Raw genomic sequence first — 26,563 nt, 5'->3', positions numbered from 1 at the left:
GAGCATCCTTTGACAACGTGTTTGATGCCAAACCCAACTTCACACCGAAGTTCACACAGATCTTTTCATTGACTTCAGTCAGAGGCAGATCACACAGCTGGTGGCAACTTTATGGTCTGTGCCATAAAAAGAGTTTTCTAAGGCTGCTGCATTTTATGGGAGGGAATAGCATAGGGCGCCCACTGAGCCTGGCTTGACTTCATTTCAGATGCTGCGTTGGGTGCGATGCAGGCACAATGCACGTGGTGGGACACCCCCCATCTCTTCTCTTCTGAAGTCAGAAGAAGTGCACAGGTTTGTGCAAGTTAATTAACAGCTCTGCGTACCTGTTTGTGCATACTGGGACTTGGCCCGCTTCTTGTTCGAGCGGAGGGGATGCTTTGTTGCTGTGCAACTGGTTTCCCCCAAATGTTTAGATATTTATTTGGTCCTGCTGTGCCCTGACATCAGAACTAAGAGCTAGCAGAGGAAACTGTCCTAACTGTTGGAAATGATGGTATACAGCTGGGCAATGTTACACTGCTTTCTTCATTGCACAGAGCCCAGTTTCTCTCCTTCCTGGACATGGGATGCCTGGGATGTTGAAAAGGAGAGAGCTGGTGCTCATGTCACCCAAGCCAGAGTGTATTGCAGGAAAGGGTGTATGAATGTCTCTGCTCCTTGGGTGCTGGGATTAGGCTTTGAAGTTTCAAACTCTCAATTTATAATAAATGGTAATGATCAAGGGCATAATGCAAGGACTTGAAATAATTGGATTTGAGGTGGGGAAAAGATGAGTTTCAGGCTGAGCTGAAGATCACAGTGTCAGAAAAACCCCTCTGGGTGTCTTGAGGCTTCTGCCACCTGCAAGAAGCGTTGGCTGCAGCAGCTGCTCCTCCCAATGGTCTGGGGCATTGAAGATGTGTTCGCAACTGCGCATGATGCTGAACCTCCTCACTGCCTCTTCTCAGTCAAGCCAGCTTTGTGCTCAGGCTTCTTTCTGAGGTCCAGATCCGGTTTACCAGAAGGATACCTGTGCTGAAGCATGGCAAAATGGACTGGTCCTGAGGAAGATGCTTCTACAGCATGAGTTGCATTGCTTTGTCTTTAGCTCCAGCTGGAATATCCCTTCAGACAAGCCAGTGCCCTCTATGCTAACTGGGGGTCTGGGAGCTGTCTGAGACTTTGTCGAAGCTGGTTGGATGTGTTTGTTTTAACAGAGAGAGAATACCCAAGGATCACCCCCATGGACACGACTCCCTTGCTTCTCATCCAGAATTTCTGCAAAATGTATTCTGCTCCATTTCCTTTACAAAGACTGTATCCCTACTCAGCCTTGCAGTGCCAGGCTCGTGCTCACAATTACCCATCTAGTTACTCTGTTTGTGCTAAACCCTCTTCTGGCCTCATTATCCATGACTGCAGCTTCCACCTGGAACTCCATCCGAGGTCACTCCTGGGGCATCCTTCATGCTAACTGCTCTGAGTTTACTTCCAGTGACAGTAACCCCCCGTGAGTGCTGCTGCCTTACGACTGTAACCAACTCCCCCATTAGCAATGCTGATGAATGCACCAGGAACAAACCAGAAACTTAAAAGTGGTCCTCTGCAAAGCAGAAATAGTGCCCAGAGCCACCCAGGGAGAGCAGCTGCATTTTGTTTTGCAATGCAGAAAATGAGGTTCATGGTTGTGATGAGTACTCGCTTCATTTTGAATTCCCTGCCAGCATGCAGTGTGCACTCAGAGCTCTGCGTAGTATCATTTTTACATCTTATTATGAAGTAGCTTGGAGGTACTGGGCACAAAAGGTACCATCTACCAATACGTTTAACTGGAAGAAAATTGCCAAGAGATGAGGCCAGTATTTCAGCTGTCCACTGCTGTCCGAGCTGTCCTGTTGGCCTCTTAGCATTGCTGCAGAGCAAACCAGAGCCCTTCTCTGTCTCTACCTGTTGAGTTCCCCCACTAATAAGTCCCTGAGGGTGCAGGGCCTGCTCTCAGATGTATGCATGAGGGTGAAGCTTGCTGCTAACTGCATTATTCTGTGAAAGGCTCATTTGAGCGAGAAGCTGCAGAAAGCTGCCTTGATAGCCTGCAGTCACTGTGGCAGAGTTATTTCTGTTTGAAGAGGCGAAAAAAGAGAAATCCAACCAGCAGCTGGTGAATGTAGCAATTCTTTATGCAGGTATATCTTTCTAACCTAATCAATTTTCACACCTAATTCTCTTTTGCTGTGGTAGAGATGATGCTCTTAGGCACTGACCTGCAGAGGGATGAAGCGAGTGAGCCTAGTGGTTTCTGATGATAATTTGGGGATGACTGACTTACTTCTCTCTAAAGCTTATTAACTCTTGGATGGCACATATTGATCTGTGTCACGGTACAAATCAACCTCACTCAACTGCCCTCCAACGCACCAGAAAGCAGCTATTTCTTATGCTCTTTCAGTGGTCTGTGCTGGTATTTCCATCATCCTTCCTCTGCGTGAACAGCCCAGGAAGCAGGGAGCTGCTTGAGGACGGTGGGGACAGAGGGATGTGACACTGGGGTGCTCTGACTATCAGCCATTGCAAAATGACACCGGGAGCTCAGAACTGATGGGGCCAAAAGGATTTGCATGGTAAAAATTGCTCTGAATTAAAGAATCATACAGGCTGGGAAAGACTTATAGGATCCCCAAGTCCAACCCCACGCCACTGTGCCCATCACCACGTCCCTCTGTGTCACATCACCATGGTTCTGGAACACCTCCTGGGACAGTGAACCTACTGCTCCCTGGCAGCCTGTGTCAGCTCCTCACCACTCTTTCTGAGAAGAAATTTTTCCTAATATCCAGTGTGAGCTCATTGTACATTACTGCTTAGGAACCAGAAAACACTTCAGGAGCACTATCTAGCAGGAGTCTTCGTTGCGGAATTTTTATCTCTTTGAGTTGCGAAAGCTTGCAAAGTGAGTAAAAAGAGAAGATGACATGCAAAAATGCAGTGGAAATATTTGATCTGTTCCAATCCAGTGCTTTTGCCCCTTGTTTTGGCATCATTGGATATAAATTGATTGGAATTTGCCTCTGATGATCAAGTTCCAGCCATCAGTTCACAACACCTTTACTGATGTTGACGATTAAAAATCAGACTCATTCCACTTGTCTGCAAGCAGCCTATTGCGGAATGAGTCACTTTAATATATTAATCAGACATATAAGGCAGTATTGTAACAAGGTTAAAAGTGCACACCGATTTCCATTATAAAGATATTCTCAATCAAGCAGAACCTAATCTACTGCTGTAAGTCACTCTGTAATTCAATTGTACTAACCGCAGTGCACGTAAGAGCAAGATGTGTTACAACAAAGTCTTAAGGAAAAGCCCTGAAGATATTTTCTATAAAGATGTTTCTAATGATTTACATTTTCAATAAGCCTGATTTGTCTTTGGGAAGAGTGTAATTCCTTTATCACGAGCAAAAATCTAATAGGAGTCTTTTTACCCAAAACACGGCAGACAAGGTAAATTATCTTGTGCTGACCTTTAATTGGATCAGACAGAACTTGCTGTCAGGAAAGGGGTGAAAAAAAGAAAAAGAATTAATATGCATCTGGTAGCTTCAAAACCAGGAGAAATCAAAAGATGAATAACAAGATCTTTGTGAAGGAAGAAAGAACACAGGGCCTTCCTGAGCACTTCGTTGGCCTTGGATGGATTAATGTTACTGCAACTAATCCCTGCTGTGCTGAGTGATTTTTACCACTTTCTGCCACTAACAATTACCGCACTCCTGTTGCAGGCTGTGCCCCAGGAGGCTGCAGTGTGGCTGTGAGCACAGCCCTGTGCACCCCTTGGCTGGGAGGTGCTTCTGGGGAGGATCCCATGCCCCCATAGCACATCCTGGTGGTGCTCCGGGATTAGCTGGGAAACCAGTGGTTGTTATCACTTTGCAGAAGATGCTGAGCAGCTTAAAAACCAGAGGTGATCTGGTGAGCTTCGGTGCCTCTGGACTTGTTGCTTTAGCTGAAGCTGGTATTGAGAATGGGAGAGGTGGCTGTTGGGGTCCATCCTATGGGAGAATTACAGCCAGTGGGGTTACATCCCTCTGTTAGGGATGGGTGTGAGGCCTGCTGGGGGGCACTGAGTGCTTTGGAGCTGGAGGGGTTTTCTGTACAGCTCCACTGTCCCTTCCCAGGGTGGTGTTTCATAGCAAAAAGTACTGTCTGGGGCCTGAAAACCTTCTGGGATTTGGTGCAAGAGATTATTGAAGTATAAATCTAAAAAGCTGCGTATACCTGTGAGCACAGACCTGCATGTATTACAGAATGACTGTTCTTTGTTACCTGCTTCGATATCACCAGTTAAAGCAGCCTTAGCAGGAAGCCTGGCGTGCTCTGTTTTATATGAATGTTATACTTGCTATTGGATTCCTGATAGAAAGAGAACTAATTAAGGAGATGGGGATATCATCAGTAGATTTTTCTTCCCTGAGATTTTATGAGCAGTAATTTGAAAAGAGCCATATTAAAGTCGTTGAGGAACAAGTTAATGCTGCGTTTCCGAGAATATTACCCTTCTACCCAAAGATTATATTCAAGAACAAACAGTGTACAGTAGCTAATTGCTAGCTGACACATTATAATGGCTTTATACTTCCCAAATTGAATCAGTCTGGTTAAAGAAAAAATGTCATGCAGTAACTTTTTAATTATTCAACAATGTATTTCTCAAAGAATAATTGAATCGCTGCTCGAGGCTGTAGGGAGCAAGTTGGACCAGTGGATATTGACCACATTTGCAACCCAGCTGACACTGCTGCTCTTAAATAACCTCTGCCAGGCTGTCTCCAGGTTGCTGCCTTATGTCCCAGACTGACGGCAGATATCTGTTTTTCCTCTCTAAATTAAGCTACTAGGAATTTATTTCTCTGATTGTTCCTTTCTGTAGTGCTGTAGGCAAAAAAAAAAAAAAAAGGCAGTGTGATATTAAAATCCATGTGAATCTGCAAAGGAAACCTATTAACAGAGTGAGGGGAAAATAGCAAATGCACCTCACGTGCTTTGAGCCCTCCACGTTCTGGAATTGTGGAGATGTGGCACTGGGGGATGTGGAATGGGCACAGTGGGGTGGGTTGGTCTTGGTGATCTTTGAGGTCTTTTCCAGCTTTAATGATGCTGTGATTGCTGTGTGTGCATCCTATGCTGTTTTTCACCAGTGCTGGTGGCTGTGCAAGAGGTAGAGATGCAGAAAGAAACTTGGGAAGTTCTTGGTGGAAACTGGCCACCCCTCAAACCAATTCCTTGCTTGGCCTCTTGGCCTGTTGAATTGGAGTAGGTAACTCTCTGCAGCAGGAGGGCTTTGCCAGGATGTGCAGCAGAGGTGGTGTGAGCAGTGCACTGCTGAGTTCTGCTCCTCAGCATGACTTCGGTTGGCCTGGCTCACTCCTGTTTTTTTTTTTTGTTGTTGTTGTTATGTTTTCTCTTTGCTCTGTTCTCATCTTCAGGCAAGGCTGTTCCTCTTTCCAGGAATAAAGCCGAGGCTTGGTTGTCTAAGAAACATCATGCTGCATGGATCTAACTTAAAAACATAATGGGTACATTAGTGTGCTATGGGGCCCAGTTCCAGGAAGTGTCTCCACTTGGGAAAACTGCATCAGCGTGTTCTGAGAATGAAGCCAATGTGTTTTTTGCTTGACTGATCCCTACTGTTCGCTGCACCGGTGCACCAGCGTGTGCCCTGCGGTCTGCTGCCCAGGTCTGCCCATAAGAAGCAAATACTCTGTTTTGTGTTAAACATGGAACGAACAAAACACTAGAGGGAAATGCTGACTTCAGAAGTTGTGCTTTAATTGCATGTCATAGATTATAAATGCAGAAGGAGCAACTGTGATCATTTAGTCCAACTTCCTCTCTACCTATAAATAACAATAAACAGCCTTTTGCTTAAACACAAAGCAGCTTTCTCTGGTGGATTAAACACTGCATACTGGCGGCGCTAGGAAGGAGAAACATCTTGTTTGCATTATTTTATGCACACTTGAAAGGGCTCTGCTCCAACAGAGGTCATGGCTCCTCTGAGCAAAAGGGCATCGGTGCAGCAAAAGAGTTGGGTCAGTGAGGGTGGGAGCTGGATGGATGTGTTGGTATATGTACATATGGAGTGTTGGGTGCTGCTGGGAATGGGGTGCCACGCTGCAATGGGAATGCCATGGCAGTCCCCTGTTTGAACCTGGGTGCAGATGGGTCCTCCCGTGCACCCGCACTGCTGTTGCAGCACTGAGCCTCTGCAAAGCATCTTGTGACACTCTTGAGTGGAGGATATGGTGAAAAATGAAGTGCACGGTTGTGTTTCCTTCTTACCAGCCCCTCCTCTACACCTCCAACGTCCACAGGGCTTTGGAGGCGATGGCCCCCAGGTGACGCGCTGCAGGAATCCCCCAGCACCGCCCGCGCTGGTGTGACAGGCACTGTTATTCTAAGCATTAGTGTTTGTGTGCATTTTACACATCTTAGTGCTGCATTATTTAAAGGGAATGCATTATTGAACACCACTCGGCTCAGCGTGGAGGGCAGGTTGTTCCCTACTTCTCTGGCTGCTCGGTCAGGAGGCTGTCTTATGCAATCCCTGCAAGGTGATGTCTGAATCACGGGTTGCAATGCAATGGGGTTGATTAACAGCAGCGCTCTACTAATGAGAAATGTTAGAGAAATGTGGGCAGAAATCATTGATGTTGTCACACTGTGTTCCTGCTCAAGCGCGTGAAACCACAGCGGTCGTTACTTCATAATGACGTGCTTCCGAAAATAAAGGGCTGTAGATTCACTGTTATGCCCATAATCATATTTTCTGCTGTGAGAAGAGTGAGGGAGTGGGGAATTCTTTCACATCCTCCTGACAAAATGTATGTAGCGATTACAAGCATAGTATAAGAATGTTTGTCCGAGCTAAATGCTTATTCACTTCTGTTAATCAGAACTGGTTTGAGTGGGCCACAGTCTGTGGAAGCGGCGCAATCACTTGAGCACTGTGGCAGATTTAAATCAGTAATAAAAGCCCTGGGGAAATTAACAAGACAAAACATTAACCACAGACTAAACATTAACATACATTAGCATTTTTATTACACCTGTAGAAATGGCAAATGGGCTTGGCTACTACTATTAAAAAGTTTATGTTCTATCCCCCATCATCGCAATGTATATTTTGTCTTAAGCCCCTTAGAATTTAATTAAGCTGATTTCTGTCGTGGCGTTTGAGTAATAGACTTCAGGTTCACTTTTATGGTGACTTTGAAGATAAAGAATGCCTTTGTCCCCTGTTTATAATGCTAATGATACATGTGACATTTAGCAGGGCGGGCTGTGAAAAAGCCACGAGCAGAGAGGAGGCAGCACCAGGGCACAGAGCTGCTCTGCTGCTCTCAGGGTGAGTGGCCAAAGCAGGTTCCTGTGTGGCATGATGCTCAGGGCTTTGTGGGTTCCTCCCAAGGCAGCACGTTTTCTCGAGCTCTTTGATGGTCTCTTCTGAGCGGAGCTGCGTTCTGTGGCAAATCGCCCTTTCCGAGGCTGTGTTCAAATCACTTACAGTAGTTAATCGCTTTTCAGTTTAATGCGTGGCTTCTCCCGAAGGGAACTCAGAAATAGGTATAAAATGACATATGTGAACTGCAGAGAGTGGAGAGGATTGCAGGAGGAAATCTTTAAAAATGAGGCCATCCCCTGGGGTTGGGGGGGAGGAAGGAAAAAAAAAAGTACTGTCTCTTCCTGGAGAATGAATCTATAAGCAGAAGAGTTCACAGAGAAGACAAATGGAAACTCTACTTAAACTTTAAGCAAAGGTCAAATCCAAGAAGCTGTCCTTTAGAGCTCAGCTTGTGGTCTGGATGGGAAGCTGCTGCAGCAGGTATCCAGCATGTCTGGTGCGCTCTCATCTTCCAAGGGAGAGCCGATTAGCTTTTTTTTAATTTTTTTTTCCAGAAAGCTTCTAGGAATTAGCTTCAGAATGCTCACACTCCTAAAGGTAGTGCTCAGATTGGTGTGGGGCATCACACGTATGCTGCTTCCCAGCTGTGGGTGCCCCATCCCTGGAGGTGCCCAAGGCTGGATTGCTTGGGGCCATGGGCAGCCTGAGCTGGTGGGGGGCACCCAGCCCGCAGCAGGGGTTGGAAGGAGAGGGGCTTTAAGTTCCCTTCCAACCCAAGCTGTTCTGTGATTCCCGTGTGTCTATTGCAAGTCAAGTCCTCCGGCACCTCTAAATTAACGGAGAAGCGCTGAGATGGGCAGATAGTGTTCCATTAGGGTTTTCCCTGTGCTCCTCTCAGATCAATGCTTCCCCCCCAGGCAGAGCCATTACGCGGCCCCTGGGGTGTGTGTGCCAGCTGTCCGCTGCCCGTGGGGACGTGCCTAGGCTGGGCTGCCTCGAGGCTGTGGCGTGGATGTGGGGGTGGGTGGTGGTCAGTGGGAGGCAGTGTCACACTGCGTTGTGCTCATGTGGAGAAGGCTAATGAAATCATGGAATTAGCAAGCTTATTAATGAGATGGAGCAGGGAAGCCTAGCTTTGGTTGTTGAAGTAGCGGTGGTGTTGGGCACTTGTAAAAGTTTGAGGATTTGGGAGGGTTTTTTCTTGTGTGCCCTGGCAGCAATTTTTGATTCTCTTAAAAACTCTTGGAAAACTCCAGCCCATTTGGTCTGAAAATGATGCTGCCATTTTATTATTCACTTTCTGTAGCATAATGCTTCAAGCTACAGCCTGTTCTGGGACATGAAATAAGACCGCAACGTTCTCGCGCTGCATATACTTCTGATAAGGACTTGCATGTGTTTATGATGCCTCTGACAGCGCTCAAAGCCACGGATCCGTGGGCTTTATTCTGTCAGTATGCTCTGCATTCCACGTTTGTCCCATTGTCCCATCTCAGACTGTCATTTTCTGGACTCTAAAATTTGGAGCTTGCTTTAGAATAGTAATGATGATCAGGAAGAGCCTGGGGAATAGAGTCCACGTGTTTCTTAGTTGCAGCAGGGATGCGAAGAAGGGGAAGGATGGAAACAGACTTGCTGAGATGTTGTCCCAGGACCACTGGTGGCCCAGCAGGCTGCAGCAGATGGCTCGTGAACGCCTTTCCCCCCTCCAACGTGCACACGATCCTGCCCCTGCAAATGAGCAGGCAATCTGTTACTTCTACATTCTCTCACTTTGCTTAACGTTCAAATCCCAGCTGGATTTTTTGACTGAAAAGTGACAATCATTTGGCTGCGACTTCGCAAGATGAGCTGCGCGTTGGTGTGTTTTTTTTTCTGAGAAGGTCAATTGGTCCTTGAATAAATAACTTAGTAAAAACTTGCACATGCTGCCCAAACTTTCCAACTTCGTGCTTGCCGAGACTACATCTGCTGCCCTGTTTTGTGGCCATGTTTGTGAGAGGGCTGCAATTTCAGGCTCTATCCCTTGCACCCTCCTGCAGTGCCCCAGCGCTGCCCGGGCCCAGCTCCGGGGCTCAGCCCAAACTGCAGTGGGGTCACGCAGCCCCATCCACCCGGGTGCGTTGCTTTTTGAAGTGGTGCCTCAGATGGTGCCATTGTTCCTGCTGTCACTTGGGCCCTCCTCTCCCATTCAGCACGCTTCAGCATCCTTGGAAGAAAAGAAGCCTTGATCCTGGCCTTGCTCTTCTCTCGGAGTTCAATAGGCTTTGCCAGCTGAAAGGCTGCTTTCAAAGGGGGAAGGGGGGCTTTTCAGAGCTGGGGGGAAATCAAAGGGAACCATCACAAATGGCTGCTTAAAATAACCGACCTTTTCCCGCGTCTCTCCTCTGCTTTGCATTCCTGTGCAGAATGTGGGTGCAGCGGTGGAGCCTTTGTCACTGCTCATTTTGTGCCCTCTTGTCTCGCAATGCCTGCGTGTCCTGTCTTTCCCGTTTGGGGTAGATCCCATCTCTGACATCTCTGCTGGCTCAGAGGGCACCTTTCGAGGTGGGATGCGTAGCACCCCGTGCATCCTCATGGAATTGTTTGATTTGGAAGGGACCCTTGAAGGCCATCTGGTCCAACCCCCCTGCACTGAGCTGGGACACCCACAGCTCCATCGGGTGCTCAGAGCCCGTCCAGCCTGACCTTGGTGTCTGCAGGGGCATCCACTGCCTCTCTGGGCAACCTGTGCTAGTGCCTCCCCACCCCTATTGGAAAAACCTTCTTCCATATTCAGTCTAAATCTCTCCTCTTTTAGTCTGAAACCATTTCTCCTTGTCCTATCGAAACAGACAGAAACCGCAGTGCTTGGCTTCCCGTGAGGTTTCACTTTTACTTTGTATTGTATGGCAGCCTGAGCAAAGAAACTGCAGCTCTTGATAACGAAACAGGTGACATTTCTAATTTATTTGCCCACCCAAATGCAGGATGTAATAGAATGGAACGAATCTATTCTTGCGCATCAGATGCTTGTTGCTTTGGGTAGTGGGTGTGCTTTTAGCCCCTGATGTGCTGCTCGGAACCATTTAGCTGGCTGCCTTGCTGTGGTGTGAAGCTGAATGAGGTGCTGCTGGGAACATTTTGTAGGTACGTGGTTGGTTCCAAGCCTGGATGTGGGTGGTGGGATGAGGCTTGAGGAAAGTGGAATCAGTGCTGGCTGTGGTGCCTCTGTGGTCCCTGAGCCTTCTCCAAGTGTGCCCAAGTCCTGCAGAAAGATTGGTGGGTTGATGGGCTGATAGCTGGACTAGATGATCTTAGCAGTCTTTTCCAACCTCAATGATTCTATGGTTCTAAGCAGTTTAGAAGGCATTTCCTAGCATTGGGTTGGGCTGGTGGTGCTGTGGTGGGGTAGCTGTCCCTTGTCCATGTCCTGCAGAAGGAGATGGGCACAGATCCACCTGCGGTGGGATTATATTAGCAGTGCCACGAAGCTGGCACGGAGACACAGGGCAGCAGCCGCATGAGAGAACTTTAATGAGGTCTTTTGGATTCTTGCCACTGCAGCCACTTACCAAATCATCTGTATGCTAATGACCTAATTTGTGTCATTAACAGAGACCTGTTAATCAAGACCTCCCATGGCATGACTCAGCTGGAGCCACAATGCTTTCTGTATTTCAGGCTGTGATTTTCTTTCAATTAGCCATGATACGTATGATGCTTATCCCCAGGTACATGCAGAACGAGCTCTGCAGATGCTGAGCTGCTCTGAGCTGCAGAACAGGGGGCTCAGGATCTGCCTTTTGAATGGAAGTGTTTCCTAACAATCTGACTGAAGAGGTGGAGGGTGGTACCCTGAGGTGCTGCAAATCTGGGGAAGGAAGTAATGGGAAGCATCTTGAGCATCCTTTTGCCAGTGTGAGTTTAACCCAACAGAAGAGTGTTCCTTCAAGAGCTAGGCTGCATCCTTATGGCAATGGTATGTTTTTGGCCATCGGGATGTGGATGGGAGGGAGTCCATCATGTGTTGTCCTGGCCTGCAGACTGGATTTGCACATCCCTGCTGTGATGATGTCTGGGATTGTTGTCTCCACCTTTCAGGGCAAGATGTCACACATCTTTAAAAAGCCCCATTATCAGACACAAGTGGGTCTATGTTTACAGTAAGAACAAGTGCATTGGTGTGTTCTCTGCTAATTATTTCACTTCATTTTTTTCCTTGGAGTGGGACAGTGTAAGTGAAGTGAGAAGTAACTTAGAGTCCTAAATCCATTCTGAAAGTGATTTGGGATCTCTGGGGTTGCTGGAGGTAGGCAGTGGCATACAAAGTTCCTAACTCTCCAGGCAGAAGTGTGCATCTTCGCTGTCTTCCTTCAGTACTTCTGGCCCCGAAATTCCCTCACGCTGTGGTGCTTGTGTGTTCCAGGTCAGCCGGCTCTGTGGTCACGCTCAGCAGAGGCAGTATCGATCCACTAATTACCCCGGAGACCTCTTCATTGACAAAAAAGTCCTGAAGGTGACTCACATAGAGCAGGAAGAAACGCTGTCGAGCAGGAGGAGGTGAGTGCACAAAATGCCATTTCTGGGTTTCCTGAGTAGTGCTGTAGTGCCAAATATACTCCCAGGTACAGCTTCTAGAAATGGTAGCTGCCAACTAAAACATTGCATGAAGCAGCGTGCAGGACAGGGTACCTATCTCTTTTTATTTCTGGGCAGTCTTTCACAGTAGTTCAGAAACTAGGAACAGCCTTTCACTGCATATTTCAAAGTGAAGCAGGTGCTGTCCCTTTACTGCTGTCTTAAATACAACAAAAATCGGTGCAGAAAAGGGCAAATTGAGCCCTCCTTGTAACTGGGGATGGACTAGCATGGAGCAACAGTGCCACATTCCTGATATGGTTCCCATGAGATAGCAGCAGGACTCACGTTCCTCCCTTGTCTCGACGTGTTGGAGATGTTGTTTGAGGACTTCACAGCCTAATGAGATCTGCTGCAACAAATCACGAGCTCGTACCTGTAGATATGGAGGAGTTTCTCCTATCTCCTCCCTGCCCTGTTGGGAGCATTGGGCTGCAGGATGGCTTTCTTCTCTTTGCTCTCCCTGATACTGCTTGGGTGTGCAGGAGCTGGGCATGATGTGAGTTGGCTTAGGGTTGGTGGCACAGCAGATCATGTCTTGTTTCATTGTGCTTGGCAAGGGTTTGGCCCTCTCTCTGCACAGTGCAATATGTGACTGCAGGAGGTGGTTGCCCAAAGCACATCTTAGATGTGTGCAGGGAGGTTGGATCTGAGCTCCCACCCTTTGTAAGGGCGTTGGGCTCCCCAGTCAAACCCTTGTTTATCAGTGTGGATAGGGCAAGATGATTTGCAGTAGGCTGGCAGGCTGTGCTGCGCTGGGCCAGGGGAGGGCTTGGGTTCCCTCTGCTACTGCTTTCTCCTCTGTCTGCAAAACCCGGCACAGGGCTTTCCCTTGTTTTGTCTGCCCCCAGCTGGCAGCCGGGAGCTTCAGCTGGAGAGGAGACCCTGAGCCTCCAGGAACCTCAGCAAATCCCTGCTTCGGGAGAAGGATGCAGGGAGCCTTGTACTCCCTGAGAAACAGCTGATTGCCAGAGGGAGAAATGTACTGAACTGCAGCCAGGAGGTCGTGAGGCCAAATCTGATCTCCTCCAGTCCCTACTGTTCATACTCCTACGCTCTGTGCAACGTTTACCTCATCAGATCTGCTGCTGTTTCCTAGTGACAGCTGCTGAGTGCCCCTAGGTGACTTCTTCCTTTGCAAGGTGCAGACCTAAGCTGCAAAGACTGCTGATCCCATGCCCTGTTTCTGGCTGCTACCAGAGCCTTGGGGTCAACCCGTGCCCTGGCCCCTCTGAACCACTGTTGGAAGGGACCTGCCTGGGCCAAGTATCCCTGGTGCTGCAGTGAGCTGAGGTCCTGCTGCATCCCCTCCATAGGGACAGTTCTGCCCTAAAAAGCACCGATTCATCCCTTGACCAAATATCGTCAGAGAATGATGCACGATGCTGCTTGAGGTCACAGACAAGACCGATGCTTCATGGCCCTTTTGTACCCTGCTCCCCTGTAGTTGTGTTTGGCCATGTTAACTACCTTCACTGGTTAAAGGCACCAACCCTATCTTTTCTTTTCATGACTGAGAATCATTTTTTTCCCCTTCTTCCAGGGAACTCATTATGAAGCTGAAGTCTCACAGTGATTTTTACAGCAGCTTGCCAGAGTACATCTGCAGCCACAGCTCTGCTGTTCAGAATGACACCGTTTGCTGGAATGGGCAAGAAGTCGTGGAGAGGTGAATCATTTCTTCTTTCCCTTTCCCCAGCACTGCTCATCATTTCCTATCCAGCCCAGGACACTGCTTATTGTCTTGGGAAACCTTTGGCAGAGCTGGCATCCGCTCGTGCTGCAGCTCAGGTCGATGTGCAAAGCGTGGAAGGGAGAAGTGGTCGTGTGCCACCCTCCACTGAGCCCTCTGTGCTCTGCTGTGAAATCCCTGCAGCCACAGGCAGGTTTTGTTGCAGTGATCCGGGGAGAGGCAGCAGCTCAGCACAGCCGTGGGGTGTGTACGTGGAGGGGCATGTGCAGGCTGCACTTGCTGTGGATGGTGATATCAGAAATGGCAAGAGCAGGATTAATAGCATGAAAGGGAGAAGGAAGGGGGAAATGTTAATAAAAATGGAGCATTTTCTTGCAAAAAAAAGTCTCTTAGGAATGTAAATGTGGAAATAGAACTTGGAAATGTTTTTCTATAATTATATATAACTCTTCTTTAATAACTCTACTTCGCAAAGCATCTTTTGCTATTAAGTCATTTGCATTAGGGAAGAAATAGAAATAAAACCAGGAAGCTGTGAGTTGTCAAGATATTAATTATAACTTCTTGATTCGGAAACCTCCGGTGGTAATTAGCCTGCACTTGCAATACTGGCCTGAAACACTGCAGGGACCAAAATAGCATCAAAATGTACTTTGGAAAAAAAAAAAAATCATTCGAGCATCTAAGATTGCAAACTCAGCCAATGGTGCAGCTTTGTGTGGAGTTGAAACTGTCAAAACAGAGTGCTCCAGGTGCTTGGGCTTCCCAGCAGGGAATCTCTTTCAGGGAATCTGAGAGCATTCCTGAAAATCAGGTGCATTCCAGGTAACCCCAAGCACCAGTGTGCTTACTCAGCCTTTTCCCCCAGAGGGAGCCAAGCAGCTGTTCGCTGCGTAGAAGTGATTTTGCAAGCTGCTCTGAGAACACTGCGGTGCGCCTGAATTTCTGGTGCAGCTGCAGCCGTCCTCCTGCTGGGCTGATGTGCGACTTTTGGGCCTCATTCAGACTCCAGCTTGCTGCTTTCTGTGAGAAGTGTGGTGCTGTTTGAATCTCTGGTTTCAGTTTCAGGATGCTGAGATGGTAATCTGTCCTGTGTGTCTTAGTGCTGTCAGAGAGGGGTCTGACTTTCTGGGGTTTGTGTGTGAACTGAGAGCACTCTGGGTGCCTGGGACAACGCAGGAGTGGATAGGTGGGTGCTGTGTTTTTGTGTCTGGTGCTGTGCTGATGATGGACAAAGCTGCTTGGGCATTGCTGTGTCACTGAGCTCGGTGTGAGATCCACATGGACCCATCTGGGCTTTGCTGGTGTTCCCATAGGGCTTGTGGCCAGTTACCTCTCACATCCTTGATGTAGTTCTTAAGTGTTAATGAAGCTGGGGAGAAGCCCTGGGCCAGACATGCTCAGTACCTTCCTGCTGCGTCCCATTTCCCATGCTGAGCCTTGAACCACCCTGTTTCCCCCTTGCCCTTGCCTCCCTCTGCCCTGATGGAGCCCAGCAGGTGCCTTTGGGACTCCGGGTGCAGTGTGCTCTGCTGATGGCTCAGCACCACTCACCCTGCTTTCTGCATTTTAGATTTTCTTTAAGTGATGCCTCCCACATTTTCTTTTATGGTGTCTTACTTTGTGGTACTTTGTCCATCTAGTTTACTTCTCCACGTTGGCCAACTTGATAGCAAGAATTTGTCCTCCTTTGTAGGGATTGATCTGCGGGTTGGTAGCTTGCTCACCTTCTCTTTTGTAGGTTTAAGACATGTCCTGTCAGAGGGAATACCTTGCCAGCTGTATGAGGACGACAGATTTCCATGGTCGTGCCCTGAGCAGTGCCTGTGTTTTTGCTGTGCTGAACACAAGCCAAAGTGGGAAGGAAAGAGAAAAGGCAACGAGCTGCTGTTTTTCAAACTTTTCAGTGTACAAAAAACGTCCTGTGCTGTGATTCCCCCAGCTGAAGCCCTGGCTGGATAATTAGCTCATGTAAAGCCTTCAACTTAAGCCAAGTGGGTGTTGAGATATTGAACTCATCTCAGTTTCTACGGGAGTTAGAATCTTGGAGGTGATTTGAGCCTTATATATAGCACCAGGTTTTTACAGCATTTAATACTAAAAGCCTATTAAAATCTAGATTCTCAGAGTTCAATAATCTGCTTATGCTGGTATATTCCTTCCAAGCTGTTCTGAATAGAATGACAGCAACATGTGCCCACTGCAGAACTTGTAAGTGCTTTAAGTATTACTGTTAGACATTACCGTTTCCAAATTGCTTCAGACAAACTTGTGCATTAATCTAAATCACCCACATAACTCTTGTTCTCCTTATACCGATTCCAAATTAATATATTTTTAGCACCTTGCCAGATCCTCTTCTTCAAGCTAGGAGTCTCAGATTTCCCTGTTTTTGCCAGCATACTGTGGTTTGTTTTAATCATACAAATCATAAACAATGAAAGCACAATTGGAAGCAAGGGAGAAAAATGAGATTCTGTAATTGGAACAAAGGAAATTCCATGCCAGCAATAACCCTTTAGCTCGTGAAGGGTTTGGTTATTTCTGGCAGCGCTGCAAAATATCTGATACAATGGAGTCCCCAAAGAGGGAGGCTGTATAACTTTTCAAGCACATAAAACACAGCTTTGTAGCAAATGTAAGCTATAATGAAAGGATAGTAGGCAAATTCAGTGGGTTATTGAGTGGCCATAATTGTTTCCAGAGTATTTCAGAAATGAAGACCATGAATCTTCCTATATTAAGCCTGCTGCTTGGTCTCAGGTTTAACCAATCCTTCCAGAATCTATTTGTCTTGAACTTTACTGAACTGATGTAAGAATGGAGGGAGGCTTCAGGCTGTCCTTTTGCACTTCAAACTCCCGTTGTTTGGCTATGAATAATGCAGTATTTGCTGCTCTTACCTGAGACTTCACGTTTTAATAAAAGCTAACATCTGCAGCACGCTTACCGCCCGCAGTGCAGCGTGTAGAGTGGTTTGGAAGAGGCAGCATTGCTCTTTGGCAGGGAACTAATGCAGCAAAACCTCAGAGGGTTCTCACAGCAGTGAGACCAGGCTGTGAGGAAGGTGGAATTTGGAAATCCACCGGAAGATGTCTCTCTGACTTAGGTCCGAATGCTCCCCACTGAGGGCACTTATCCTTCTGGTTGCTTTGGAAGAAACTTGCTCAGAGCTACTGGTGGTGTAAGTTCTGTGTGACTTCTGGTATTTGCCCTCTGACAGTCTCCCGCCCTCCAAAGAGGCAAGATTTGGCCATTGAGCTGCAGCCCTGTTTTGTAGCAGTCTGTGTTGGGTATGTCCTCCATCCACTCCTTCAAACAAGTACGATTCCATGCACAGAGGTGGTAGAGGAAGAGCCTGCAAGGATACTTGCTTTTAAATTGTGCAGTTGCATTTGAATAAACACTATGCAAGTGGAAGGCAAGCACAAATTGTTACTTGGATAAAAAAAAAGCCTACTTTCCTTTTTCTAAAAGGTGTAATTCTTTGTTTGGCTTAGATCGCTTTCTCTAAATCATATGTCAGGCATTGCAGTAACTCATCTCTAATCCTAGCATGGCCAAGAAGGATGAACTCACATATTACTTTTATTGCCATATATTTAAATTGCATTTGTCATCTTGTCTACCTTGCTCTGAAATGAAAGCCAAGAAAGAGCTGCGTTTGGACTGGAATGACCAAACATTCACAGGAGACGTTTGTAGATGGTGGAGAGGAGAGGAGGAAATCCCTTAATGTGACTTCACTCTTTGGCATTTATATCTGGTGGATGAGAAGGAGAACAAAGGGTCTATAGCTATCCCTACAGAAGACTTGAGCTCATCAATGTTTTCATCAGGTGGTTGTCTTTTAAGTTGTTTTTAGCATGGGCTACATCACATTTGTCTTTGGAGAGAACCATGACCCCAGCAAGAGCATGTCCCCAGGGAGCCTGGGCAAGGAGCTGCTGCTGACTGACATGGAGGCACATCAAAGAGCAGAGTACTTTGAGCTTTGCATATGAAGTGGAAGCCAAACCACACTCATATTGCAACACTGATATCCCTTCAGTGCAGGGGCCCCCACGACCATTGGGTGGACTTTACCCACTGTGTGTTTGCTCTTTGGTGCTGTTGTCCCTTTGGTTGAGGTGCATGATGGGGTTGGTGGAGCAGCACAAGTGCCCTGCAGAAGGGGCTGCGCTTTCGGCATGTGTTAAAAGTGGCTCAGGATGGCTCAGATCTCTTTTTTTTTCCTGAGCTGTGGCTGGGGAACACCAGAGGAAGTGAATCCATTTGGAACACAGGGGAGCATGTGCTAGGAGCCCCTCATCCTCCAGCTCTATGGGGTCTCCAAAGGCATCTCCCTGTCCTATTAAGGTCCTCGAGGGCCTGGCTGCTTGGCCCAGGCTGCAGAGAGAGATGCCAGCTGCCCTTTGTGGCATCTCAGGAATGCTTGTCCCTCACTGAAGCTGCATTTCAAAGTCCTCAACCCTTGGTCTGGGAGCATCCTGTGTGCCTGAATGCATGGCAGCCTGTGCCTCTCTCCTGCAAGCTTAGTACCTTGGACATGGTACCTTGCTGTGGCTGCCTTCCTCCCTCTTACGTGACCTCGTGTAGGTACAGAAATCCTTTCTGGCAACGCTGCCTGAATTTCAGAAGGGCTTTCACCCACTCAAAACCAAGCTACTGAGTTTCTTCGTGTAAAGCTGCTTAGGAGAGAGATTGTAATAATTTGGGCGTGCACCAAACAGCAGCTCAGTTCTGCTCTATACTAAAACCTGTGGGAGATTTATCCTGCTCGTTAAATCGCTTAAACCACAGGAGATTTTTCCGCTTCAAAGTGTTTCTAAATTCAATTCTCAGCAACACGAATAACAATGATTCCTTTGGCATGGTAACAGCCCCGTGTTGTACGGACAATTGTGTTCAGCTGCCAGATGCAATCCTCAGGTTGGCACAGTGGCACGAAGTGACTCCGTGACAAATAAGGAGCAGGCTGGGTGGTTCGCTGCTTCCAGTGCTTTGTTTCCCTGCGGAGGGTTCATGGGCTTCTGCAGAGCAGCGCTGCTCTGTGCTTGCGGCAGCGCTGGCTTCCCACGAGATGGAGCTCAGGGCACGCGGTCCCAGCTGGCTCTTGGCCGGGGGCTGTGAGCTCTCAGCCTGGAACAAACCCCGAACTGAGCGGGGAGATACCTTCCTCAGCTGGCAATGTCTTGGGTGTATCTGTACTCGGTGCTTGCCCCGGTGTGAGGGGTGTGCTTGGTGCAGTGAGGTGCTGATGGGGATGCTGAGCGCTGGTGTACAGGTAACTCCTGCTTGGGAAAAGCCTTGCTGTGGAAATCAACTTCAGCACTGTATTTTTTTTAAACAATGTGAATATTTCAGCCTGGAGAAGTTGTTGGGGAGACCTGGTAGCAGCCTTTCTGTATCTAAAGGGGCTGTGAGAAGGGAGGGGACAGACTCTATAGCAGGGTCTATTGTGATAGGATGGGGGAAATGGTTTCAAACTGAAAGGGAGGAGATTTAGGGTGGATATTAGAAGTTTTTTCCAATAAAGGTGGTGAGGCGCTGGCACAGGTTGCCCAGAGAGGTGGTGGTGCCCCATCCCTGGAGATGCCCAAGGTCAGGCTCGACGGGGCTCTGAGCACCCAACTGAGCTGTAGGTGTCCCTGTTCAGTGCAGGGAGTTGGACTAGGTGGCATTTAAGTGTCCCTTCCAATTCAAAACAATTCAATGGCTCTATGATTCTGTTTCATGCTGGGGACAGATTCCTGCTTCACAAGTGGAAATCCAGAGTTGACTTCATGTCCCTAGGTGTCTAAGTCTTACTCTCTCATTGCTAATTTGGAGTTTAAGTGAAGCCAACCTCTTGTGCATCCTCAAAACCCTCTGTGCACCCTGACAGCTGCTGTGGGTGATGATCCGTGTGCCTATTGCTTTCTCCCCTCAGCAGAGCACCCTCCCAGAGCTGGTCCCACCATCCCTCCCATCTCCATCCCCTCATTCAAATCGCTGCCCATCATCTCCCTGGCAGGGCAGGGTGACGTACCAATGTGTGCACATGGGATAGGAGCCGGCAGATGGAGGCAGGCACCATGGTGGTTGGAAGCTGGGTGTGGATGCAACACACAGGAGATGAGGCATAGAAATACTCCTCAGGTTTATCCACAGCACCGGAAAAACAGACATACAGTAAGGCAGACTGTGCTTGGCGTTATCTTGGCAATCTTGCTTTCGTAGGCTGCGCTGGGTTCTGGCAGCCTGTGCTTGGGCTGTCAGCTCTGGGAGATGAGGGCTTGTTTTGTGTTTGTGCAGCCCGTAACTGGGGCTGCAGGGAATGCAAACAACCTGCAGCTCAGGAAAGCACCAGTGTGCTGCAGTGAGTGGTCCCAGCCTCCTAGTGAGCTCCTGGAGCCCAGTCTGAGGTCAGTACAGGTATGCTTGCTTGCTTGCTGTGTGTAACAAGCTGTTACCCCAGTACCTGGAGTGCTTTTCTCTGAAGAAAAGCACGCTCTGATTCCTGTGATTTTAATTTCTTTGCTAATTGCTGGTGAAAAACTGAGAGCTGGCTTGGGCACGCTGCTCTGCAGAGCATCCCTGCAACCTGCCTGGGGTTGGTGCCTGGGGAGGCTGCACCTGGGGGTCTCCCAGCTGCTCTCAATCTGCTTCGCGTGCGCATGGCATCATGCCCGTGTAAATCCAGGATATGGTGTGGTGCAGAGCCCAGCATTGCACCAAGTCAGGTTACGTTCTGCCTAAGCAGTTACTTTGATCCCCAAGGCTGGATCTCATCAAAGACTGAAATCAGTTTTGTTTGACAACACCTATTTTCCATTAGCGATGTTGACAGCATTAATTATATTCTGATGCTTTAATTCTTTATTATTGAAATCACACATCAGCGATAGTCATTATTTTGCAAGGGGTTGATGTTATGCTAATCAACTTGCAGCTAACTGGGTCATCCCACTCATTTTTTTTGGCTGTGGGCACACTACCACTCTTGTACTGGAGTCTCTGTGGTCTGCCAAGACTTATTTTAAACAAACATGAGCAAGCCAGAGTTTCTCAGCCAGCTCTTTTAGGACTCTTGGGTGCAAGTTTTGTGATAATATTTATCTCCGTTGTGTATTGTTTAATGTCTTCCTTGGTTACTAATGGACTGGAAAGGACTTCATTGTCCTCAAGTGATGCAAGTACATCGTCTTGCTTCTTTGCAAGGGCAGAACAGATTTATGGGAAACTTCTGCCTTTTCTGTGCTGTTATTAACTGTTTTATTCTCTCCATTTTTGAAGGGGCTTCTACTTGGTTTTGGTTGTACTGATCTTTGAGGATCTCTTCTGCGTTAGCCCATCCGATCACGGTCTTCTTTGTTCTCGCTCTTGCAGGTACAGTCCCCAAACCCCAAGGAATGGAGCAAAAGCTCAGCCTGGCAACCACGAGGGAAAGATGAAAGGTCCTGAGCCAGTGATCAGCCAGATCATTGACAAGCTGAAACACATCAACCAGGTTTGTTGCAGTCTTGCCAGCAGGGATGGCTCCAGAGTGGGTGGTTTCCAAATCAGTCTGACTTCCCTTGTGCTGTCTTTGGGCTCAGCCAAACAACCCCAGGCAGCTTTGGGTGCAGAGCTGGTGCCACCTCAGCCCTGTTCTATGCCAGCACGTGTGGCAGATCCTCCTTCAAGCCTGTGAGCTAAATAGGAGCGTTTGGGTTCAGCCTGTGCCTGGTGCTGGTTGCATCCCCATGTTGCACCTCTGCTGGGCATTCATCCCTGGCACAGTGGGAGATGGTGCTGTCGTGGTGTCCCCGAGCATGTGGTGCTGGTGCAGGTCAACGTGGCACATACCCAACTTCAACTCTGGCTGAAGTCCCCTTTTGCTTTGCAGACAGAGGGTTGCTTACTTCTCTGCTGTATGTCCTTGGAAGTCCTCTCCTTGTCACTGCAGGGGCAAGTGGCCATTAAATGAGGATATGGCAGAGCTGGGTGAGAGCCTTCCTGCCGTGTTGGGAGCTTCCTTCCCACGGTCTCAGAACTGGTGTCGTTGCAGAGAAACAAGCAGTATCTTGTCTCTACCCATCGTGCCAGCCCAGGTGAAGTCTGTGAACAAGCCCCACTGATGCCGAGGGGCTGGGGGGCAGCTCTCTCCACTGTGTTCAGGTGGCAATGGCTGAGAGCTGTGCAGAGGAAACCACATTCCACGCAGTGCAACTGCTACAGGGAGAGAGTAACTTCCCAAAGCTCTCCTACAGCATCGCCTGGAGCCACCCTTGCCTTCACCCTCAACTGGGCTGGGGTCTGGCTCTGCAGCCTGCGTCACTGTGTCACTCTCAGAGGGGATCCTACAAGCTGACAGCTTGGACCTCTCTGGGAACAGCCAGGCAAACACTCGGGTAGTAATGCTGTCTTCCAACATGGCTGAGTTTCCCACTCTCCCCTAGGAGAGCTTTCCCTGGTTAGGATGTTGCCCATGGTGGCCCCGGTGTGATGCTTTTGGCAGCAGCAGCTTCCTGGGGTTCACCCCAGCTGCACCAGGGCCGGTGTGTTGCGAGGGCTGAGCTGCCTGAAGTTGCTGGCGTAGCGACTTTTCTGCTAACCTCTGCTTTCCTGCTCCCATGGCTGCCGGGGACAGTTGTGACAGCAGCTCGTGGTCGGAGCCCTGCGATGCGAGCACGCCTCGTTAGCCACTGCCTGGGAGCAGGGTGCTCAGGGTCCCCAGCACACAGTGATGGCAATGCAGCCATTCTGCCTTCATGCGCGGAGCTGTGCCATCTGCCAACAGCACGTAATTATTAAGGGAAGGGGGGGAGGTGAAAGTAGCATAATCAGCTCCCTATTAAACGGGGTAGAGGGCAGGCTTCAACCTGCAGGTGATAATGATATTTTGCCGTTCGCAGTGAGAAAGTCGCACTGAACAAAACACGGTTATTAGTGTACTTGAAACTGCTGACATAAAGTAGTTGTGAAATGCTGGCTGCCAGATTAGGTCAAGTTAGGTCTTTGCTGAGCAGTTCAGGCTGCCAAGGAGCTGAGATTCGTGGAACAAGAGACCCTGGGTAAACACAGCTCGGCTGGGTACAGCTGTGTGCAGCCCTGTCCGAAGAAAAACAGGAGTAAGTGGGTGAGCATGGGAAGCTCCTGGGCTTTTGCAGCACTTTCTCTTGTTTGCTTGTAGTGTCAGGTTGGAAAGTTGTAGTGTTGTGGGGAGTGGGTTAATTGTTTTGCTTTGTGTGGCAGAAATTGTAAGAGTTTGAGGAAATCAGTCCCTTTGGAATTTGTGTTTGAGAAAGAGGGAGAATAAAATCGGGAGAAAATGGAAAGTGATTTGTGAAAATAATTCACAAACATAGCTATTAGTACTGAGGATTGATGGCAAGTGACTTATATCCTGGTCAAGTGTCATAGAATCATGGAATCACAGAATATCCTGAGTTGGAAGGGACCCACAAGAATCACGCTGTGGATATTACTTAAATTTGGGATTTTGGGTGTCAGAGCTTGCCATCACACTTATTTTCTTGGCCTACTGAAGTTTTGTGATCTCCTTCACATCTGGAACACATCTTGAAAACCGAAGGGTAGGAAACGTGAAAGGAGCAGCTCTGGATGAATTACAGTTGTTTTTCAGGTGTTGGCTCCGGCTCTGGGAAGCAGTGTGGGCTCCTAGGATGGGGAGGGCTGAGAAACGGTGCACTGACCCAACACGATGGGCGGTGGTTTCCGAGGGCTTTCAAGCATCCAGAGCCTTTAAGAGAAAAGAGCATTTGTAGTACTCAGAGCTCCGACCTGGATTCCAGTGTGACCACTAGTATATCATGGGACAAGTACAACTTAGTGGAATCCTCCTCTTTTGTTGTGCTGGAAGTGCAGGTCCTGAGTTGATACAGGTGGACACAGGAGCTGTGCCAGCTGGTGCAGCTCTTGTTAACTTCAGGCTCCCCACACCATTGAAATAACGCGTATTTTTTCAGCGGTGCACCGACTGAAGTGGGGTGAACTTGTTTGGTGAACAAATTGCGTGAGGAAATCGGATTCAGTTTGAGAAGATGTGAAGATGTGGTTAAGTGCGTGCAGACGTGAGGAATTCTTGTCAGACTTCTCCAGTTTCAAATGAATGTTTGTGCACCAGAACCAAACGCACAGAGACTGAAAGGAGCGCAGAAAACCGAGCCCAGAGAGAAGAGGCAAGTTTGCCAGGTTGCATTAGCGTGGTCTGAGCACCTTTTATCGAGCTGAAATGAATGAGTGAACGAAGCATGGCCTTCTGAGCGCTGTGTTGCCTCAGGTCAGTTCCTTCTGGATGAGTCACACTTGGTGCCCACTCATCACATCGCAGCTCCAGACCGTTGCTGTTTGGTTTCAATGTGAGGTAGTGGGTGGTGCTATTTTTTTTGCACACTGGTGGGCGAGATGGTTTATTATTGCTGTGTTGGATGTGAGGATTTCTTTTCAGTTCTGTTAGAGGTCTACCAAGTTGTGATTTGAGTTATTTTTGCTCTGTGCCCAAAGGCACGAATGGCCCATCCATAAATATTAGCACTGTTATCTCAGCTGGGAGGCCAAGGGTCACCTTCAGGAAAATGAGTTGGAATCAGTTCCTAACTTTTATTTCCCAGAGTGGATGGGGTCTGTTTCTGTCTAGAAGGGTTTTCACTCATCCCACACGTGAAAATATATTGAAGTGAAAAGGTTATTCATTGACAGCACGAGGTCTTGCTCCATTTTTTTGTTACTTGGTAGCATCCCTAGGCAAAAAGCAGTGTGCAAATGAGTTATTTCCTCTGCTCACTCAATTTTCTCCCTGCTATGGGGATGGGCTGACAGATGGGAGTGAGGTTTAAGCTTTAACTTACCTGCAGAACAGCATGGTGAGCTGGGGCAATGGCTGTTCCTGTTCTGCAGGTGTGCAGATGGAGCAGTGACATTCCATACAATGTCTGGGGCAGAGCAGCATGTCCTGAAGTTTAAGTTTGTGCCCATTTCTGATTTCTTCCTATGCTTGGATGAATCCTATTGTTTATCATAGGACCATCTCTGGGAGGAAGAGCACAGTTTTAGAAGAGAAGGGGGGAAAAAGCTCACTGAAAATGAAGAATAAAATCCATAAAAGGAAAATTAAGTGAGAGAGATGTGCCTTTACAAGAGTGAAGGGCCTGGAAACATATTGTACATTTCCAGACACTGGAGTTAAGGGCTCATTTAGAATATTTCAGATATACTAGAGCCTGACAGTTCTTTGGTTTCCACATCAAACAATCTGTAATTTATTGCCCCATATAGGGACTGTGTTTTTATCATATTGCATATTCTCTAGCCAGAAATCTAACTACCACATAAGCCCTTGGAAGGGAAAAAAAAAAAAAAAAAAAAAAAAGCCCTTTGGGGATCGGAATCCAGGCAGCGTGTTTTCACAGACCCTGAGAAACCAACTTTGATTTATTTCCTTGGAAATAAGGGGAGCACACTGTTTCATGGAGCGTTACGGCTGGGCAGGATCTCACTGCCTCTCCATGTCCAAGGCTCAGCCCTACAGTGCGAGCCGTGTGAACGGGCCCTGCACTGCCCTTCGTGGGCTTTACAGGAGGATGAGAGCAAAATTTCCAAGTTTTATGAGGCAGTAAAGCACAGAGCTCTAGATAGAGGGGAAAGAAAAAAAAAAGTAGGCAAAGAGGGGTGAATGGCTGAAGACAAAATATACTTGGTTTGCAAAAGCATGTGCCAGAGGTTAAATAGCTGCGTTTGAAGCCGGTTTGATCAACCAATATATCTGATATTTGTTTGTAGGTTTAATGGCCTGTTTCTCGGAGGCCTGGCTGCTGGGAGAGGGCACGGCAGAGGTCACCCAGAAGTTAATTTGGAAAGAGGCCAAAAGGCCACAACTTGATTGAATCAAATGTAAACAAAATAGGCCTGGGAACAGCGCGGTGCATCCGAGGGACGGGGACGGGGGTGGCAGAGGGTCGGATCTGGTCCCCGTGTGGGGAGACCCACACATGGGCTGTGTATGGGGCATGGAGATGCCTATCCTCCCAGGGAGGTGACAGGGGCTTGGGAACGGCCTTGCTGGGCGCTGTCCCTGGTGGCTCAAATTGGGGAAATCCATTGGGTGCATGGTGGTAGAGTGATGAGCTTTCAGGGCTGTATTTCCCCTTCAGATTTGGTGGAATCTCGGCTCTCTGTGGCCTGCCAGGCTCAGTGAGCTTTTTTGCTCCCACCCTCTTTCAATCCCCTAGCCAGATGAAGCAGCGTAATGATTAGAAGAACGTGCAGACTCCCAGATTGCTGAATGAAGTGATACACAGTGCTTGTCCCTTGAAAATATGCTATTTAATTTGCACCAAAACGAGTCACTTTTAGCTAATTTTCCACTTTAAAATTTAATAAGTTAACGCTACGATTTCTAAAGTGCTGTATATGTGTAATATAATTTATCAAGTCCTCAAAAGAAAAGTTAATAAACACAATAATTGCTTGGACACGCCTTTTGTTCAACATTATTAAACAGTTTGTAACAATTAAAATATTAAAACCACATGTCGTTGAAAGCAACCAGACGTTGCAATTATTTTTTACTAAGGCCATTAAACAAGACGACAGAAGATTTTTATTTTAATGATAAACGCACTTTGGAGTGGATCAGCTAATTCCTCTTTTACTGCACAAAATACTGCACAGCTCCACCAAGTCTAGGCCTGGTATTTGAGGAGCAACAACGTCGTCTTTTTGAGCTGTGCCTCCACTCTTGTTAACGCACCGCTGTAAATGCTCTCTATGGAAGCAGCAATTAAAGGATTTTGTAAATCAGGGGAAGTGTGGCCCTCTGGAAGCAGAACGTAATTAAATTGGAACGTATCTGATTGTTTGGTGACTTCTTAAATGCGA

The 26,563-nt window shown here is 47.8% G+C and overlaps 1 protein-coding gene across 5 annotated transcripts in view; it reads left to right on the top strand.

Annotated features, from left to right (window-relative positions):
• GPC3 (glypican 3) overlaps nt 1–26,563 on the top strand; it is a 115,501-nt gene that overhangs the window by 52,950 nt on the left and 35,988 nt on the right. For 2 of the 5 annotated variants that reach the window (XM_021406405.1, XM_021406406.1), the window contains exons 4-6: nt 11,795–11,928; nt 13,550–13,675; nt 21,071–21,191. In XM_021406405.1, the coding sequence (XP_021262080.1) occupies nt 11,795–11,928; nt 13,550–13,675; nt 21,071–21,191 (381 nt within the window). Of the gene's footprint in view, nt 1–11,794; nt 11,929–13,549; nt 13,676–21,070; nt 21,192–21,569; nt 22,372–23,652; nt 26,527–26,563 lie in introns of those variants that run through there. The other 3 variants (XR_002441612.1, XM_021406408.1, XM_021406407.1) reach the window with 3 other exon arrangements.

The sequence above is a fragment of the Numida meleagris genome, chromosome 8, assembly GCF_002078875.1.
Source record: "Numida meleagris isolate 19003 breed g44 Domestic line chromosome 8, NumMel1.0, whole genome shotgun sequence".
Classification (NCBI taxonomy): Eukaryota; Metazoa; Chordata; class Aves; order Galliformes; family Numididae; genus Numida; species Numida meleagris.
Note: the sequence above shows the minus strand (reverse complement) of the source record. Positions and strands in the feature narration are given on the sequence as shown.